General features: G+C 38.6%; 2 protein-coding genes and 1 non-coding gene across 3 annotated transcripts; 2 read left to right on the forward strand and 1 right to left on the reverse strand.

Moving 5' to 3' along the window:
• Window positions 1-9150: 9150 nt before the first annotated feature.
• On the reverse strand, window positions 9151-9256 carry LOC132061701 (small nucleolar RNA R71). Its single transcript, XR_009416123.1, has one exon. It is a non-coding gene; the product is annotated as a small nucleolar RNA R71 (small nucleolar RNA).
• Window positions 9257-9386: 130 nt separating this feature from the next.
• On the forward strand, window positions 9387-10706 carry LOC132061517 (uncharacterized). Its single transcript, XM_059454317.1, has 4 exons — window positions 9387-9560; window positions 9682-9887; window positions 10155-10297; window positions 10369-10706. The coding sequence occupies exons 1-4, from the start codon at window positions 9387-9389 to the stop codon at window positions 10704-10706; spliced, it is 861 nt and encodes a 286-aa protein (XP_059310300.1).
• A 2334-nt stretch (window positions 10707-13040) lies between these two features.
• On the forward strand, window positions 13041-18008 carry LOC132061518 (uncharacterized). Its single transcript, XM_059454318.1, has 4 exons — window positions 13041-13112; window positions 16739-17056; window positions 17380-17436; window positions 17994-18008. Exons 1-4 carry the CDS (start codon window positions 13041-13043, stop codon window positions 18006-18008), a joined length of 462 nt encoding a protein of 153 aa, XP_059310301.1.
• Window positions 18009-19511: the final 1503 nt, after the last annotated feature.

The following is a 19511-nucleotide window of genomic DNA, read 5'->3' on the forward strand; positions in this document are numbered from 1 at the left end:
AAGAACAAGGGCGACATTCAAAGCTGCAACAACTATAGAGGTATCAAGCTGCTAAGCCACACTATGAAAGTGTGGGAAAGGGTGATAGAGATGAGGGTGAGGAGAGGCGTGTCTATTTCAGAGAACCAGTTCGGATTTATGCCGGGGCGCTCTACTACTGAAGCCATTCATATTGTTAGGAGATTGGTGGAGCAGTATAGGGAGCGAAAAAGGGACTTGCACATGGTATTCATCGACCTAGAGAAAGCTTACGATAAAGTGCCAAGAGAGGTTCTGTGGAGATGCTTGGAGGCTAAAGGTGTACCTGTGGCGTACATTAGAGTGATCAAGGACATTTATCATGAAGCCAAGACTAGGGTAAGGACTATAGGAGGAGACTCGGAGCACTTCCCAGTTCTGATGGGTTTGCATCAGGGATCAGCCCTTAGCCCATTTTTATTTGCCTTGGTGATGGATGGATTGACGCGACGAATTCAAGGTGAGGTGCCATGGTGTATGTTGTTCGCAGATGACATAGTCTTGCTTGATGAGACTCGTAGCAGAGTTAACTCTAAGCTAGAGGATTGGAGACAGACGTTAGAGTCTAAAGGATTCAAGTTGAGTAGGACTAAGACAGAGTACTTGGAGTGCAGGTTCAGTGGCGTACCTCAGGAGGCTGACGTGGAAATAAAGCTTGGTACCCAAGTCATTCAAAAGAAAGGAAGTTTCAAGTATCTTGGGTCTATTTTACAAGGAAATGGGGATATTGACGATGATGTCACACATCGTATTGGTGCAGGATGGTTGAAATGGAGGCTCGCTTCCGGAGTGCTGTGTGACAAGAAAGTGCCACCAGAACTTAAGGGCAAGTTCTACAAAGTGGTGGTTAAACCGACTCTGTTGTACGGGACAGAGTATTGGCCAGTCAAGAACTCTCACGTGCAGAAGATGAAAGTCGCAGAAATAAAAATGCTGCGGTAGATGTGTGGGCATACTAGGAGAGATAAGATCAGGAATGAGGACATCCGGGACAAGGTGGGAGTGGCATCGGTGGAGGACAAGATGCGGGAAGCGAGACTGAGATGGTTTGGGCATGTGAAGAGGAGAGACATTGATGCCCCAATGCGGAGATGTGAGAGGTTGGCTATGGACGGTTTTAGAAGAGGTAGAGGAAGGCCAAAGAAATATTGGGGAGAGGTGATTAGGTAGGACATGGCACAGTTTCAGATTACCGAGGACATGACCTTAGATAGGAGGTAGTCGAGAGCTCAGATTAGGATAGAAGGCTAGTAGGTAGTCTCGCTTTTCTATCGCACTAGTAGGCGTAGTTTTGCTCTACTTTTTATTGCCCTTTGATCCCTGCTTTTATGTGTTGGGTCTTGTCTTTTCATGTTGTTATCATGACTTCTTTACTCTTGTTATTTCTCATTTTCGCATTGCTTTGATTTGCTTGTCGGTACCTGACTTTTTTCCCTTGCTTTTTTTTTTTTTTAGCCGAGGTCTTTCGGAGCTTGACCTCCTACCTTCCAAGGTGGGGGTAAGGTCTGCGTACACTTAACCCTCTCCAGACCCCACACTGTGGGATTCATCTAGGTATGTTGTTGCTGTTGTTGTTGTTGTATCCCTATGGTCGTCAGAGGTAACAAGAACGCATTTACTTTTCCGTATTCAACTAATCAAGGATAAGCGTTATATTCCTATCCTCATTAGCGAAACGATTATATCGAACAAGCCCTATTTATTCTTATTACGCGTGAAAATTCCCTATCCCTAGTCCAATTCACACACCACAAATAGTGTTCAACTATTGGCCAAATAATCAAACAATTAATATCAAGAATAAATAAGCAACCCAATATAAGGAAATTTAATCGATACAATTTGTCACCAAACCAACTGTCATGTCTTTCGGCACAACCCCGAAATTAAGAGGTTTAGCTACACATGATTCTAGATGAAGAACAAGAATTCATGAATAATCTAGGGTTGAAAAGAAGAAAATAAAATAATTCTAGAGGGAGAAAGTAGGACGACAGCTTACAAGTCTTGACAAAATCCCTGCACGTCGTTTACAACTCATAAAATGTCTATTTATAGTCTAGGGTTAAAACTAAAATAAGTAGACCAAATTCCGATCGAAATGGGAAAACGTTGCACGAAATTGGCTTGGGGCGTCGCCCAACAGGTATTTCCAGGTTCTCTTTTTTGCTTTAGTAATTTCTCCCTTTTGTGCTGGGGCGTAGCCCAGCGCAATGCCTGGTGCGAGGCCCGACGCCCAAGTGTCAATTCCTTCTGTTTGCAGTGCTTTTCTTCACCTCTTCACGTGCACATTTGGTTCTTGATTCTCAACGTCGACCAAACTGCTTGGTTTCTCATAATTTATCCTCATTGATACACAAAACATAACAACATAAGCGCTAATACATCGATTCCATCATAGAAAATGCGATTGAAGTCCTAATAATGAGAGGTAAAGTGACGCTAAATATCGATATTTGTGCCAAATATCACTACCAAACGAAATACTACAGGCTCAAGGGGCTAACAAGTGGTAACACTATTTGAAAAGACTAAAATTTCACAAGACATATCAATAAAAGCCTACTACCATCTTTTATACTGAGCAACACTTATTATTTCACTTCAATAACATGCACGACAAGTTCTAGACTAAGATGCAAAATATGAAATATATGCAAGAAATTTTCACCTCTCATAGCACAAGTCTCAATCAAGATGGTTCAATATACTCTATGACAGAAGGGGTCATCGCGAACTACAGAAATTAAAAAAAAAAAGCTATAAACATAGTCACTACCATAAGCCTAGGTGTAAGTAAGTTTGCTATTTTATATTAACACTCAAACACCGAAAAGAAAGTGCTACTCAAACTTAGTCCTAAATATGTCGGCATCAAACAAGTCAAATGGCTTTTCTTCTCTCTCCTTCACTATTCCTGAATAAAAAGCCAATTCTATTTTTTAAAATCACCCGGCTCAAGCTACATCTCTCGAAAAGAACGAATGCACAAAGTAAAATCGAGAGGATTATTAACTACAATGAATTGAATACTAAACACGGATTATCTCCTCACCCCGCAGTTAAAAATGTGCATTGCCCCCAATGCTCGCCATACATAACAAAATGGCAAAAGAAACTCCTTGAAAGGATAAATGCCGAAGCATTATGAGCTCATGGGGTACTCAGTCTCTCCTAGCACGACATGATTCTTTATGTGGGCATCCCATGCTTAGTCCCAATTGTCTGGCTTGTTTTTGCATACTTCCAATAATTTTCTTCCATACTCATACTCCTACAAAAACAACACTACAAAAAATAACACAATGAAAAAATAAACAGACAACAATTTTTTTTTTCTTAAAAAAAAAAAAAAAACAATAAAGTTGGGTTGCCTCCCAACAAGCACCTGATTTATCATCGCGGCACGAAACACTATCCTCTTACACATTTTTAATTTACTGTAAAGTCCTAAATATTAGGGATTCAATCAAATTTTAGTTGATTTAATGTCCTAAATATTACAAAAATAAGTGAATTACCATTTTGTCTCTTTGTAAGGTTCATTTATAGAGCAAAAGGCAAGCTACATTTCGCTAAGAGATTTCTTGATTTCAATATAATATTAGATTAAGTTATTTTCTGTAAAATATTAACTCGATATTAATGCTTTTTAGTTTTTACCTTGTCACTTATCAACTTTTTTCTAGGAGCTAGACAGCCATCCTCTTTGTTCCAATTTTCCAAAAGACGAAATGATTAAATTTTTCAATGTGTTGTTTGAAAAATCTTTGAATTATTCTGATTAAAGTATTTTTGTGTTATATTATCTGATGACTTCAGTGCAGAATTTCTTCATCCAAATCCACTCCTCAGGGAGAAAGTGTACGCAATGGTATATAATATAATTTACCCAATTATGATGGGATCGAATCCCATAGGAAACAATATACTAGTCAATGAAGCAAGTAAGGAATTTTCACTTTCTACACTAAGCCAAACACTTGATAATATTTTGATTTTGAGATAGATTATAACTAATGAGGAAATATAAACTTCGCTAGAAAGCAAGTAAAATAATCAATGGCGACAAGCATGGATACAAGGAACTCTCAAGTAACGATCCAATATATTTTACAATTTTAAAACTAAAAGCGAGTCTATGTTAATAGATAATCATGTCTAAAATCTCATTGAAAGTCTTCCAACCAAATCAAAGAATTGCACTATAAGCTTTTTCAAGCCTTAGAGTGTGATATTAAGCACAAACAATTGAATATCAAATTTATTTTCCTATTCTTAGCTCAAGTTATCAGATGAGGTTTGAAGCCTCAAACTCTTGTAAATTAATCTTTCTCAAGCTCAATTTTCCTCTTCCGAGCTCAAATAAAAGTAAATAGGAGAGTCCTAGAGTTAGGTAATCCCTTAATAAATATTAAAGAACAAGATTAATTAAAGAAACAAAGACTCACTTCAATGGAAATAAAACTCATTCAATAGATAAGCATAACAAGAGATTTAATCCAACTTTGCAAATGAATATTCCCATAAATAAGATTAAAGTGATGGAATAAAATGCTACACACTTAGATATACAATAAAAACAAGAGTTGAAGAAATGGATAAAGAATTTCTCATTGAGTGCCTCCGAATCTTCAACCCCTCGGTGTAGTTTCTTCCTCCTAAACTTGAAAGAATGACCAAAGATGAAAAATAATTTCTCCAAGTCTTGCTTTTATAGTTCCACAATCTTCCCAATCAAAATAAGACCAAAAAACCCCTTAGTCTGTAGATTTACGAATCTGGCCGTTTTTTGCAATTTTAACCACTTTTCTCATTTCTTCGAGTTGACCTCATTTTTTTTTTCACTTAATTTCTTCCTGATCACTTCTCAACCATATAAAACCTGTAAAAAACCAAGAAAACATAAGTGCATTATTTTCTCGATCAAACATAACAAAAATGTGACCAACATTCATCATTTTCAGGAACTTATAATTTTTTCTTTAATTTTATTTTATTTTATAATTCAAATACATAGTTTAATATATTTATAAGATTTCTTAATCTTATAAACTCAGTGATATAGGGTACATGGGCAGGGCGCATACCATGAGAATAGTATATTTAAAAGTACGAAAAGCAAAAGAAAAACAAATCTTTGAAATTTCTGAAATTTTTGGCATTCTCTCTTAGTGGCCGTTTGATAGGAGGCATTAGAGAAAATAATATCAGTATTAGCTTTGGTATTATTTAATCCCCTTGTTTGGTAGTGTTTTCAATTTATGTATAATTGATAGTCTATTTGGCTAAGCTTCTAAAATCAGCTTATTTTGAAAAGTATTTTTTTTTTCAAAAGTATTTTCGGCGAAAAGTAGTTTGTGTTTGACCAATTAATTTAAAAGGCACTTTTAAGTACAAATTAGTGTTTGGCCAAGCTTTTAAAAAGTGCTTCTAAGTGTATTTTTCTCAAAAGTGCTTTTCGATAGAAGCTATTTTTTTTAGCTTCTGAAAAACAGCTTCTGCTACTCTCAAAAGCTTGGCCAAACACCTCACTCTTTTAAAATAAGTACTTTTGGGGAGAAAAAGCCTGGTCAAACAGGCTATAATATATTTATTGGTTGTACACCCTATTCAGTATTATTCTTATACATATATAGTAAATCAAGATATTAATAGCACTAGTATATACCATATTCCTATTTTAATGCACCGTATTCAGTACTATTATTAATTATGCAATACATTTTATTTAATACATGTAACACCTCGTACCTTTAAACTAAGCCGCGTCTATGACTCAGGGATCCCGGAAGCCAAAAAGGGAGAGTTTAAGTCGAAAAAATAGACTCAGTTCTACAGGTGGCATTCGACGGACTTTCTCAGACTACTGATAGTACGATCGAATCGAAGGACCGTCAATATTACACCGTCCCTAGGAATCTCGTTTTGCAAACTCTCTGGACTTTCTCAGATTACTGACAGTACAGTCGAATCAATGGACCGTCAATGATGCACCGTCAAAATCAAACTCGGACAGTCTAAGAAACTCGACGAACGTCGACACGTCGACGAACCATCAAGTGCACTTTCAATCCTTCCCGATAGCAAATAGTATAAATATAACACTTCATTCTAGAAAATCAATTTTCACAATTCCCAGGCCCTAGCACCAAAGTTTTCTTCTCCCGTCAATCCAAAACATCAAGGTAAGCTATTCCAAGCCCTTCCAAGTTAATTCTAGCATGTATTCATGTAACCTAACAAGGGTTCATTATTCCTAACCTAGGGTTTTCAAGAAAACCCATCTCACGGTTCAAAGTTCAAGCTTTTGGAATCCTATTACAAGTTTTGGAGCATTTACAGGTATGTAGAGTTTCTATCTACGTGTGGGAATATCATTGTTCTTCCCCATGCCACGTTCCTCCATGATTATATGAATGTTTACCAAAATTGGGGTTTGAGCCGTGTTCACCATAATCCTAAAATCATGTACCATGATATACCATGTTTGTATGATTACTTCATTATTGTGTTCTTAACATTCCTTTTTGGTTATTGAGAATCTGTTCTTAATCCATGAAAATCCATACTTTGCCTTCCATGGGTTCTTAAATGGAAGATATGAACTTTTATGTTTATTTTCATGAACTTCTACATGTTTTCCATGTTTTCATACAAGTTACATTCTATATTATCTTCATGTTGTAATACAAGCAAGAATCATGCTTACAAACAAGTTATATAATTCATGAGCTACTAAGCCAACTATATCCATGTTCATGTTTTGGGAGTTACACAGATTACCGAGAAGGCTCAGATAGCTTGAAACTACATATACCAGTGTAAGATAAGGATCGCTCCGCCCAGTTAGGACGATACCTTCATGTTTACCCATTATGGTTATTGGATCCATTCATGTTCATATTCATGTCTTGTACCCTGGCAAGGTACAAGATGGCTTAGATCAGATGTCACGTTCTTACGTGGTGGTTACAGAGACTTAAAATATTTTACTCATGTTATGCATACATTACGTGGTGGTTACATGTCGGTTGTGGATATCTTTACAAACTTAAAATATTTTACTCATGTTATTCATACATATTTTTTACGATTTTGGTTATAAGTTTTACTTGTTTTTAAGCAAGTATGTGTCACCTTTATTTTTTGATGTGTTTTTTTGATCATTTTCGGATTTTAATCGTATCAATTATTGATAAGCCCCATTATGGAATGGAAAGGCCTTTTTACGAGAAGTTTTACTTGTTTTTAAGCAAGTTTGTGTCTATTTAATTTGAGTGTTTTTCTATGGACATCTTTGGTATAAAAGTGCGAAGTGGTCGTAAATTATATACGGACCGTATTCTTAAATACGGGCCGTATTCCATGGGCATATTTAAGAATAAGAAGAACCAAAAAGGCAGGCTATGGAAATGGTGATTTACGAACAACTTTTACGGACCGTATTTCAGTTTACGGTCCGTCTTTCAAAGCGTATTTAACCATTCGAGCATCTGGCAGAAAGTCGAAGTTTTGGAAGTTGAAGATGACTATGCAGTTTACGGACCGTAAATCAATTTACGGCCCGTATTTCAAGAGATTACAGTTGTTCAAAACTGGAAGGAAGACCTGATCGTAAACTGTTTTACGGTCCGTATTTCTACGGACCGTATTTCGTATCGATGGGGACCAAAGTGCAAATCTGCAACTTTTATGTTTTCAGAACCTATAAATAGTCATTGTAGGGTTTTAATAGTCATCAGTTATTATATTTTTGTCTCTTGACTTAGAATATCAAATACTCTCTAGTTTTTGAAGGTTCAAACATCAATTCAAGTATTATCAATTCCTCCTTTCTTCCAAAGTAAGCAATCATGAATCCTTCAATTTCTTATTTCTTGTTCTTTGTCGTGAGTAGCTAAATTTCCTTACTAGGGTTGTGAACCCAATGATGGATGTTTTGTGATTGGGTTTTGTGAATGATATACACATAATGGATTGTTAGGGTTTATTTATTCTTCATTCTTCATTCATAATTAATGATTGCAAACATTGATTAAAGCCATAAACCTTGATTTATTTGGGAAAATAATTAGGGTTGGTAAGAATAAATAACAAGGACTCAAAGCTTTAAACTTTGTTTAATAGATTCACTTAGGAATAAGACGAATTTACTTGGCATAATTAACCGTTCTTCATAGTTACTTTCTTATATTTGGGAAAATCATAGAAAGAGATAATCTTTATTTATTGGAAAATAGTAGAGATTCATATAGAGGTTAAGTGCATTCATATAATGATCCATTAGAAGTATATCAAGATCAATATCCATGATCATACACCTCATCTAAAGGGGACACAACCTTAGTTTCTTTTACCATAAATTTCCACCAAAGCAAGTAGGTAGCAATTAGTCATAGAAAAACCAACTTTTACCTAAATCATCGGATTAAGACATTAGACCTAAATTTAGCATCCTACGACTTTAGTAACCTTTTCACACCATATTCCCTATGGGATTAGACCCCAACCTTATTGGGTTACTATATTTGACAACGTCCGCGTTATACCATTAATAGGTGTAATTTGAGCGTATCACCGTTGTCAAGAAATACGGTTTTGAAATTACTAAATAGTGTTTGCTTTTATTGAAGTGTTTTACTTATTTCATCACACCTTGTTTGCTACTCTGTGTAAACCAGGTAAACATGAATCAGAATCAGCAAAATCAACGTGCTGGTAACCAGGGGAATCGGTTGAATAATCAGGCGAATGAATTCGATGATGAGAATGTTTTCGCTGATCTTGTTCCAAAGGAGGACTATGCATCTGCTATTGTTCAGCCTTGAGTTAGAGCTGCTACCGTGAAAATTGACTCCTCTCTATACCAGTTGTTGAAGCTTGAGGGATACTTTCGAAACTCGACCGAGAATGACCCTCAACGTCATTTGCAGAATTTTATGGATGTGTGTGCTAATCACATCTAGAAAAACATTCCACAAGATGCTATTTGGCTGAGGTTATTCAAATATTCCTTGGCGGGAGATGCAAGAACATGGTTTGAGAAGCTGCCCCGAAATTCGATTACTACATGGGCAGAGATGGTGACTGCTTTTCTCACGAGATGGTACCCTCCTAGCAGAAAGGCTGAAATTCGTGACAAGATCTATGAATTTAAGCAGCGACCGGGGGAACAACTATATGAAGCTTGGGAGAGATTCAAGGAGTATTTGCAGAGGAGTCTGAATCATGATTTTTCGGAGCACATATTAATGGAGAAGTTCTATCGAGGGCTAGATCCAGTAACGCAGTCAGTTGCTAATAATGCAGCTGATGGTTGTTTCATGAACAAATCTTATCGATGAGTGACCAACATACTTAACAAGATGACTACTCATAATCAGGCTTGGCACTCAAACAATGCTGATGTGGTACCGTATGTTAGTGCTATGATCCAGAATATAGTAAAGGAGAATCAAGATACCCAGCAAACATTGACAGAACTTGCAACAAATATTTCCTTGCTAACAAAGAAGTTTGATGAATCCCAGATTAAGAAGGTAAATGTTTGTGAGGATGAAACAGTTTTGCCAAAAGGGATGTACCATACTCAAGATGGTCTGTTCCATGATGGGCCCCTTATGTAGGTTGAAGATGTTAATTATGTGAATAACTCTCAAGGGGGTTACCAAAGACAGAACTACCAAGGTGGTTACCAGAATCAGAATCAATGGAGACTTCAGCAAGGTCAAGGTGCTTATAACAACTCAAGGAACTACAACAATAATTATGGTGGTGCGAACTAAGGGAGCTACAACAACAACAGCAATTTTGAGAACAAGAGTTCCAATCTTATATACCACTGAAAGGGCAGTGAACAGAGCAAGGTAGTTCAAAGGTTGAAGCAATACTTGAGAAGATTCTAAAAAATCGATCTAAGTACGAGAGGACTTTATTTCGGGGTGACAGAGAGAGTGGGTTCCCATACGGTGGCTATTCGAAGCTTGAGTCACGGATGAGAGATATTTCTAGAGAGCAAAGACACCCCTCAAAAGGAGGACTTCGAGTGACACTATCCGAATCTCGAAGAATGGGGGAGGCGGTGTAGACCGTGTGTTTGCCATCACTACTAGGAGTGATAAAATACTCTAAAGGGCTGAGAAAAAGGTGGTTGATCTTGAGCCGATAGATGAAGAGGATGAGGTGCAGTCTGAAGCACCCATTATTGTTGATGAGAATCCTGCTGACAAGAAGGTTGCTGATATTCCAAAGATAGTGAAGGATGCTGATAACACAAGTAAGCAGACTGTGAAAGGGGCTCTCCGCCCTTTGACTCAGCTTTTCAAGTCTAAACCTCCTTTTCCCCAGAGGTTGGTAAGAAGAAGGAGGATGCTAAGTTCAAGAACTTTTATGATCAGTTGAAGCAGTTATCTCTAAATTTTCCCTTCTTGGAAGCTATCAAGGAGATGCCCGGTTTTGCTAAATATTTGAAGGACCTGCTGACCAAGAAGAAAATGGTTCAACATGAAACCGTAAGTTTGACTCACACTGTGAGTTCTATCATCTCAACTACTACTATTCAGAAAAAGGGAGATCCTGAGGCGTTCACCATTCCTTGTTCTGTTGGGCACCATGATTTTGCTCGTGCATTGTGTGATAATAGGGCGAGTATCAATTTGATGCCTCTTGCTATATACAAACAATAAGGTTTAGGGATGCTAAGGCCGACTACTATGAGGTTACAAATGGCTGATAGGTCTATCAAAAGACCTGTTGGGTTGGTTGATGATGTACTTGTGCGGGTTGGTGATTTTATGTTGCCGTGATTTTGTGATTCTTGACTGTGATGTTGATCGGGACATTCCTATTATTCGGGAGACCTTTCCTTGCTACAGGGAGAGCTCTGATGGATTCGGAGAAAAATGAAATCAAGTTCCGAGTCAACGATGAAGAAGTTAGTTTTCAGGCTAGTGAGGGGATGAAGTTACCAAGTGCGTATGAGAGTATTTCGGTAATTGATTCGTTTGATGTTATTGATGAAGCAGTGGAGTTCAAGATGGAAGAAGAAAGTTTGGGTGAAGCTCTAGATGGTATTCTTGTGAACTTTGATGTTGAGGACATGGAAGGTTATGTGAAGACAGTTAATTCACTTGTTGGGATGGGTTCATATTCTTACCACCCAAAGAAGCTAAATCTTGATCTGGAAAATAAAACAACTCCTCTAGCAAAGCCTTCGATTATTGAGCCACCTAAGTTGGAGCTTAAGCAGCTTCCATCACATCTGAAGTATGAGTTCCTTGGTCCGGACAATACATTATCGGTGATTGTTTTAGCCCTACTGACTGAGGAGCATATTCTACAACTTTTGGAGGTGTTGCGGGAGTATAGGCGTGCCATTGGTTGGACCGTAACAGACATTCGGGGTATCCCATTTGAGATCTGTGAGCATAAAATTCAGTTGGAGGAGGATATCAAACAGAGTGTAGAGCATCAGAGGAGACTGAACGAGAATATGCAAGAGTTCGTCAAGAAAGAGATCATCAAATGGTTAGATGCGGAGTGGTTTACCCAATTCGATAGTAAATGGGTGAGCCCGATCCCAATGTGTTTTAAGAAGGGTGGCATCTTTGTTGTGCCGAATGCAAAGAATGTGTTGATCCCAACTAGGACTGTCACCGGATGGAGAGTTTGCATGGACTATCGCAAGCTCAACTCAGCCACATGCAAGGACCATTTCCCTATGCCTTTTATTGATCAAATGCTTGGCAGGCTAGCGGGGTGTTCCTACTATTTCTTCCTTGATGGTTATTCGGGCTACAATCAAATCAACATTGCTTTAAAAGATCAAGAGAAGACTATTTTTACTTGTCCTTATGGGACGTTTGCATTTAGGCGGATGTCTTTTGGTCTGTGTAATGCACCAGCCACTTTTCAGAGGTGCATAATGTCAATCTTCTCTGACATGTAGAGGATTTTTTAGAAGTGTTTATGGATGACTTCTCTGTTGTGGGTGATTCATTTGAAGATTGTCTTGGCCATCTGGATCAAGTCTTTGAAAAGATGTGAGGAGACAAATCTTGTGCTAAATTGGGAGAAGTGTCATTTTATGGTGAAGGAAGGGATCGTCTTCGGTCACAAAATCTCTGAAAAGGGAATTGAGGTCGATCAAGCAAAAATTAATGTAATTGCAAAACTTCCTCCACCTATCGCAGTCAAGGGTGTTTGAAGTTTCTTAGGACATGCTGGTTCTACAGGCGCTTCATCAAAGATTTCTCCAAGATTGCTAACTCGATGTGCAAGCTTCTTGAAAAAGAGGCTAAGTTTGTGTTTGATGATAAGTGTCGGAAGGCGTTTGAGGAGTTAAAAGAACGTCTCACTACTGCTCCTATTATTGTTGCTCCTGATTGGTCCTTACCCTTTGAACTGATGTGTGATGCTAGTGGTTTCGCAATAGGTGCTGTGCTTGGCCAGAGGCAATATAAAATTATGCACCCGATCTATTATGCAAGCAGAACACTGAATGCTGCCCAGATGAATTACACAGTGATGGAGCAAGAGCTGCTTGCCATTGTGTTTGCTTTCGAGAAGTTTTGGGCCTACTTATTGGGGTCCAAAGTCGTGGTATACACTGATCATGCAGCATTGAGATACCTTATGGCAAAGAAGGAAGCAAAGCCGTGACTGATTCGATGGGTACTACTGCTGCAAGAGTTTGATTTTGAGGTAAAGGATCGCAAGGGCACCGAGAATCAGGTCGCTGACCATCTATCTCAGCTTGAAGAGGCTGGGAGACCTGCTGATGAGCTAGACATAGATTATGCTTTTCCAGATGAAAGGGTGTTGGCTGTGTCAATGGAGGTAGCACCGTGGTATGCTGACATTGCCAATTATTTGTAACAGGCGTAGTTCCAGAAGATATCAAAGCTTACCAAAAGAAGAGGTTCTTGCGGGATGCTCGGCAGTACTATTGGGACGAGCCCTATTTGTTCCGAACATGCGCTGACAACATCATTCGGCGTTGTATTCCGGAAAGTGAAGTGATGGCGATTCTAAAGGCGTGTCATGACTCTCCTGTTGGGGGTCATCATAGTGGTAATCGGACTGCGGCTAAGGTACTTGAATGCAGTTATTACTGGCCGACCATCTTTCATGATGCTAATCTTTTGGTGCGTCCTTGTGATCAATGTCAGAGGCAAGGGAATATAGGCAGAAGGCAAGAGATGCCTATGAATTTTGTTATGGAGGTGGAAGTTGTCACGACCCAACTCCGTAGGCCGCGACACGTGCCCTAGTTGGACACTCATACGTACCTTAACCTAAATTAGCAAAATATTACAAATAAGCAGAAATAATAATTTAACAAGGACAAGTGGGCATGCCGCACGAAGGCCGATAAGGCCGTCACAAAATACATAAACCCAGAACGTACGCAACCCTCACGAAACATATACAGAACCCACACCACATGTCTACAGACCTCTACAGAACAAAAACATAATCATATGACGGGACAGGGCCCCGTCGTACCCAGAATAAATACGTACATACGAAATGGGAAAAGTCTACACCAAATTATGGGCTCCGGACAAAGGAGCACTCCAAACCGCTGAGCAGATAACCTAGGCGAGCGGATCAGCAAATCAAACGTACGGCCACTGCGCGGCACGAAACGCAGCCCCCGAAGAAAGGGGGTCAGTACGGAAAATGTACTGAATATGTAAAGCAGAGAACGTAATAAATCAGGCTAACATCAGAACAGAATATGCGAAAAACGAACGAGATGCATAAATAATCAAAAATGCATATCAGAAATCATAAGTAATGCATGCAGAAAACATATGCCAAAGCCGGCCCCGCTATGGGACTCGGTGAACAGAACATAGGCGCCCCCTTCTCCGGCGCCAAAACACATCATACTTCAGAGTAGGGAATATCTCCGAAACAAATCATAACATACCAAGTGGCCACATCACATCACATAATCAGATATCAAAATATATGTACATGGCACATCATACTTCGGACCCATGTACATGTCATACCTGCCCCCTCACACCGAGGCACGGCGAACAATGCAGAGGAAAACGCTTGATAACATATCCTGGCCCGGGCTCAGTGGGGGAAACATTGAGGCATCCACGAGTGGAGTAGTGAGAAACTAATGCAATAAAAATAACATATATATATCCAGAGACTCGATGAGGCAGATCAAATGACAAACCAAATCAATGAAATCGGACGGAGTCGTAGTACGTACCTTTCGGACATCACGGAGGGTTATGTCGGAACAGAACGTTCGGATTCGTGATACAGATCAGAACACATCTCAGAACTTAACGGAATATTCAAAATAGTTTTTAAGTAATAAATAGAGGAGTAGTTAAAACGTTTTCTTTTAAAGCCGCTCGAAGACACGTCATAGACACAAAAGGGTAAAATCAGAAATAGTGGGCCCACCTCGGTCAATTGAGGTGGCGGACGCGAATTACATATGTTCAACTTCATAATATCATTTACGGGGGTTTTAAGGTATTCGGGTTTTATTTACAAAAGTTGGGGAGGTTTAGATCACTTTCTAGTCTTTCACAACTTAACTAATTCAATTCTACTGAAAGAGAAGGGAAAATTTTTGAATGCGCATTCCAAAGAGTGGAGTTGTCCCCGAGGTCCGAATTCAAGCCTAGTACATCTAGGGCGTGCCAAAGAAAGAATAGGGGTAGCTTTACATACCTTTCTCGCTTGTTAAGCTCGTCGAAACTCCGATCTTGTTTCGTCAAAAATCTGCAAATGGTCATTCTTACCAGTTACTATTCATGAGACTTAGAAATTCCATTCTTAACCATTACTTGTCTACAAAAATTTGGACAGCATCTCCCCTATGCATATAGCATCCCCTAGATTCAACTCGGCTCAAAACAACCAACAACAACCCAACAACAACACCAAGAACATCAACAATCACTACAAACCATAACATGACATAACTAGTTTACTTTCCGACATAATGCGACAGTTTCCATTCCGATTCCACAAATTCAAATCAATATCGATATGTCCATATACACATATCAATTTGAGATCATTCAAACACAAGCCAAGAATATTTCAAACCTTACCTCCGATATTCGGCAATTCCATATTCTATTCAAAATTCTTATTTATGCAACAAAATCATCTCTACACATCCTCTACTCACCAATTCATCACCAATAACCATAATCTATACTTGAACAACTTCATTATCTTAATATCATAAAATCACATTAATGCGATATAATTCTCTACATTCCATTTTCATACCAACCCAACCCGTATACGCTTTGTTTACATTGTAATGATCACAACAACACAACTAACATGTTAAACAAAATAAATTCGTCCCCATTTCACCTACATATAGGTCACGGCCACACCCTACATTTCCCTATTCCATCAAATTCATCCATCTTTCATTTCCAATATAAATTCCATCACAAGCACAACTAAAATACAACATAAAATTCAATCCATCTCGACCATACAACATAGCTTCATACACGGCCATGCATACATATCTAAATACCATGCAAACTTCCATATTTCTATGCATTCAACTCATTTACATGTTCTACAACACAAATAAACCTTCATAACATACTTAAAAAAAATGAATTCTTACCTTCCTTCTCAAGTTTCTTCACTTCACCAATTCATCCAAACGACGAAACCAATGGGTTATCTTCCGAAATAATTGCACCACGTTGTAGAGGGACCTTGAATTGGTATAAATACCACAAGAAAATAATTTTAGAGGCAAGATTTTGATGGGGTAAAAGTGGAGGGGGCTGGCCGAATGCCCCTCCTCTTGTTCTTGAAGTTTTTTCTTGTTTTCTCCTTCTTTCCTTGTCTTGAATTCTCTAGAAAATTAATGAACCTTGGTCCCTTATATAATTAGGTTGTCACATGACCATGCACATGGCTTGGATTTAATCTTATTGTCCAAGCCATGGCCGGCCACCCTTCTTGGGTTGGGCCAAAATTTTTCAAATTTTTGTCTTGCAAATTTTCCAAGCCCAATTATTAGTCCATATTTTGGTGATTCATGAAACCATTTCCCGACATTCCAATTTTGCCCTTAGTCTTTTCCGATATTTCCACATCTACATTTTCCATAGCCAACTTATGAACCAAACAAAATCAATACATTACAATGTCCTTAACCTTCCTTAATATTTCCGCGTCAATATTTCCTTACACACCCCATGCACACTAAGTAGAATCCAATTGGAACCTCAATTCCTACCATTCCGACTTGTTTCAAATTTTTCCGAATACGCATAAAAATGCGAGGTGTAACAGAAGTATTCTATGTCTGGGGGATTGATTTTATGGGACCCTTTGTGAGTTCGGGTGGCATGAAATATATCTTGGTTGCTATGGATTATGTATCAAAATGGGTAAAAGCGGTGGCTTTACCTAATAACGAGGCCAAGAGTGTCATGGGGTTCCTCAAGAAGAACATATTTACTCGCTTTGGTACTCAAGAGCTATAATCAGCGATGGTGGATCCCACTTTTGTAATAGAGCTTTCGCGGGATTGATGGAGAAATATGGTGTAAAACATAGGGTGGCAACACCCTATCATCCTCAAACAAGTGAGCAGGTTGAAGTATCTAATAGGGAGATCAAGAGTATTCTGGCAAAAACAGTAAAGGCAAATAGAATTGATTGGGCCCGCAAGCTCGATGATGCTCTATAGGCATACCGGACTGCTTTCAAGACTCTGATTGTGACTTCACCCTTCAATCTTATGTTTGGAAAAGCTTTTCACTTGCCGGTTGAACTTGAGCACAAGGCCATGTGGGCTTTGAAGAAATTGAATATGGATTGGGAAGAAGCGACCAAGCTCAGGTTGTTTCAATTAAATGAGATGGATGAGTTTCGGTACCAGGCATATGAGAGTGCAGCACTGTATAAAGAAAGGATGAAGCAATACCATGACAAGAAAATCCTGAAGCGAGAGTTCTACAAGGGTGATCCTGTCTTGCTGTTCAACTCTCGGTTGAAGTTGCTACCGGTAAGCTAAAATCACGATGGTCTGGTCTGTTTGAGGTGGTAGGTGTTTCACCTCATGGAGCGATTGAGTTGAAGTCTGGAGATGGAACTCGAACATTTAAGGTGAATGGACAGAGGTTGAAGCACTATCACGGGATGGTTTCGGAAGATAGAATTGTTGATCGATACCGGTTGAAGCACCTCGGAACGAACAATGATCTGGTGTACGCATATAAGGAGTGAACGGGTACCGCCGTCATGCCGCGACGTTAAATCAAGCGCTTCTTGGGAGGCAACTCAAGTGTAATGTTTATTTTTTCTCTTCTTGTTTCTGTATGAATATAGGGTAACGTTTATTTTGGTGCAGGAAATATATTGCAGAAAATAGTCTTTGAAAAGCAGGTAAGTTAAGTAATAAGAGAGACTGTTTCGCAACATTACAAAATACGTCTGCAGTTTATGGACCGTATTTCACAATACGGCCCGTAAAACAGGGCGTATTTAACAATGTCACAAAACAATAGCATCGTACTGCAACATGAAAGTTTACGACCATAGAATACGGACCATATTTCACAATACGGCCCGTAAAACGGATAGTAATCTTTCATGAGACAATACAGTGTACTGCCCACTAGTTATCTCTAAATACGGGCCGTAAATCACTTTACGGACCGTATCTATCTAAAAAAAAAAATTATATAAGGGGAGCACCATCTCATTCGGGGTTTTATCTTATTTATGTTATTTCAGTTATGCAGTAAAGTTATGCCGGGGGCCTTGTCCCAGTAAACAGTTTAGTAGTCAGACTCATGTCAGAGGTTTCATAGACTAATCAGTCATGTTATATTAGATATTCAGAGTCGCATAGCTATCCTTGGTTCAGTATTTATGACAATCTGTATTCACGTTTAAATCAAGTATTTCATTTACTACTATGACACCTCATGTTTACTCAGGCTCATCATGTTTAAGTTATATCGCGCTCATGTTTATGCCTCGTGTTGATTCAACAAGTCATGTGGTTCTCTCGGTGTGCAGTCAGGCATCGAGTGTCATGTTACGCCTAGGCCATAATTCAGGGCTTGATAATAAAACAAACCAGTCGATAAAAAAATAATGTCATTATAACTACTTTCAGCATTACTAAATACTAATACACCTTATTGATACGTCCAAATTACACCTCTTAAAAGATGCAAAGCAATCGTTGTATTAAATATAGAACCCAACTAGCTTGGGGTCGAATCCCACAGGGAATACGATGAGAAAAGTACTAATTAAATGTAAGTCTCGACGTTTAGTCTTAATTTCTAAGAGAGGGAAATAATATTGATTGTTGTTGTAGTTATCAAACTACTTTGCAATGCATAAATGACTGGTTTTAATTAATCAAAGGGAGGACAAGGGTTATGGTAACTTAGGACAAAGTCATGTGAATGGGGTTTTTCTTAGTTTATAGGGGAGCCTTCATGTCTTAATTAATGGGCTAATTAGTTTATCACAAGTTTTCCAACCTATATGATAAATTTCATCACAATCTTTTTCAAGCCTTATGATATGAAATTGAGTACGCCCATTTTCAATTCAAGTTAACTATTTTATTCCTAGCTCTAGCTATTAGATGGGGTTTAAAGCCCCAAATCCTTGCTAATAACTCTTTTCCTATTCCTTGCCTTCTTTTCCAAACAAGGCAAGAGTTTTAGGCACTATTAATGTTGTCCACCTTTAATTAACAATACAATATGAAAAGTTATTGGAAAACATTCAAGGCAATTCATTAAACTAAGGTTATAATCCTCAATCACATACTAAACCCATTAGGCCCTACAACCTTAGCTAATAAATTAGCACTCATAATAAAGGTAAGAACAACAATAATAAATAAAGCATTCATTTCTTACAATTGATTGGAGTAGAAAACAAAAGTATCCCTTGAAAGCTTAAGATACTTCTTCAATGCTAAAGACTACAAGTCTTTTTCAAAGAATAGAACATTTAATGATAAGCTCAAAAACCTAGACAAGTCTATTTAGAGGTAAAGGACAAAATGTACAAAAATAGCATAAATGACGGTATGCGGTGACCCGAATACGGTCGCATCAAGAGTGTGTGGCCACATTCTGGCCGCATTCTCAAGCCCTAGCCTCTTCAATTTTCAATCCCGTGATTTATGCGGCCTAGTTGTTGTGCCGCATTTGTGGGATGCGATCACATTCTTCCAGAATCGCTACATACCTTTCATCCTGTAGGGCTTCAGTGATTTGATTGCACTTCAAGTATGCGACCGCATAAGCAATATGGGTGTCGTATTCACCTCGCACTTCAGTGCATTTTGTCAAGCTGACTGGTTGCTCGAGTGGAGAGTATGCGGCCGCATTCGGCTTTTGAGGTTCCGCATCTCTAGTAAGCGGTGCAGCATTCTCCTCGCATCAGGTGATTTTGGCCTTTTTTTGCTACTTTATTCCCTTTTTGTT

Source organism: Lycium ferocissimum, chromosome 6 (genome assembly GCF_029784015.1).
Source record: "Lycium ferocissimum isolate CSIRO_LF1 chromosome 6, AGI_CSIRO_Lferr_CH_V1, whole genome shotgun sequence".
NCBI lineage: Eukaryota > Viridiplantae > Streptophyta > Magnoliopsida > Solanales > Solanaceae > Lycium > Lycium ferocissimum.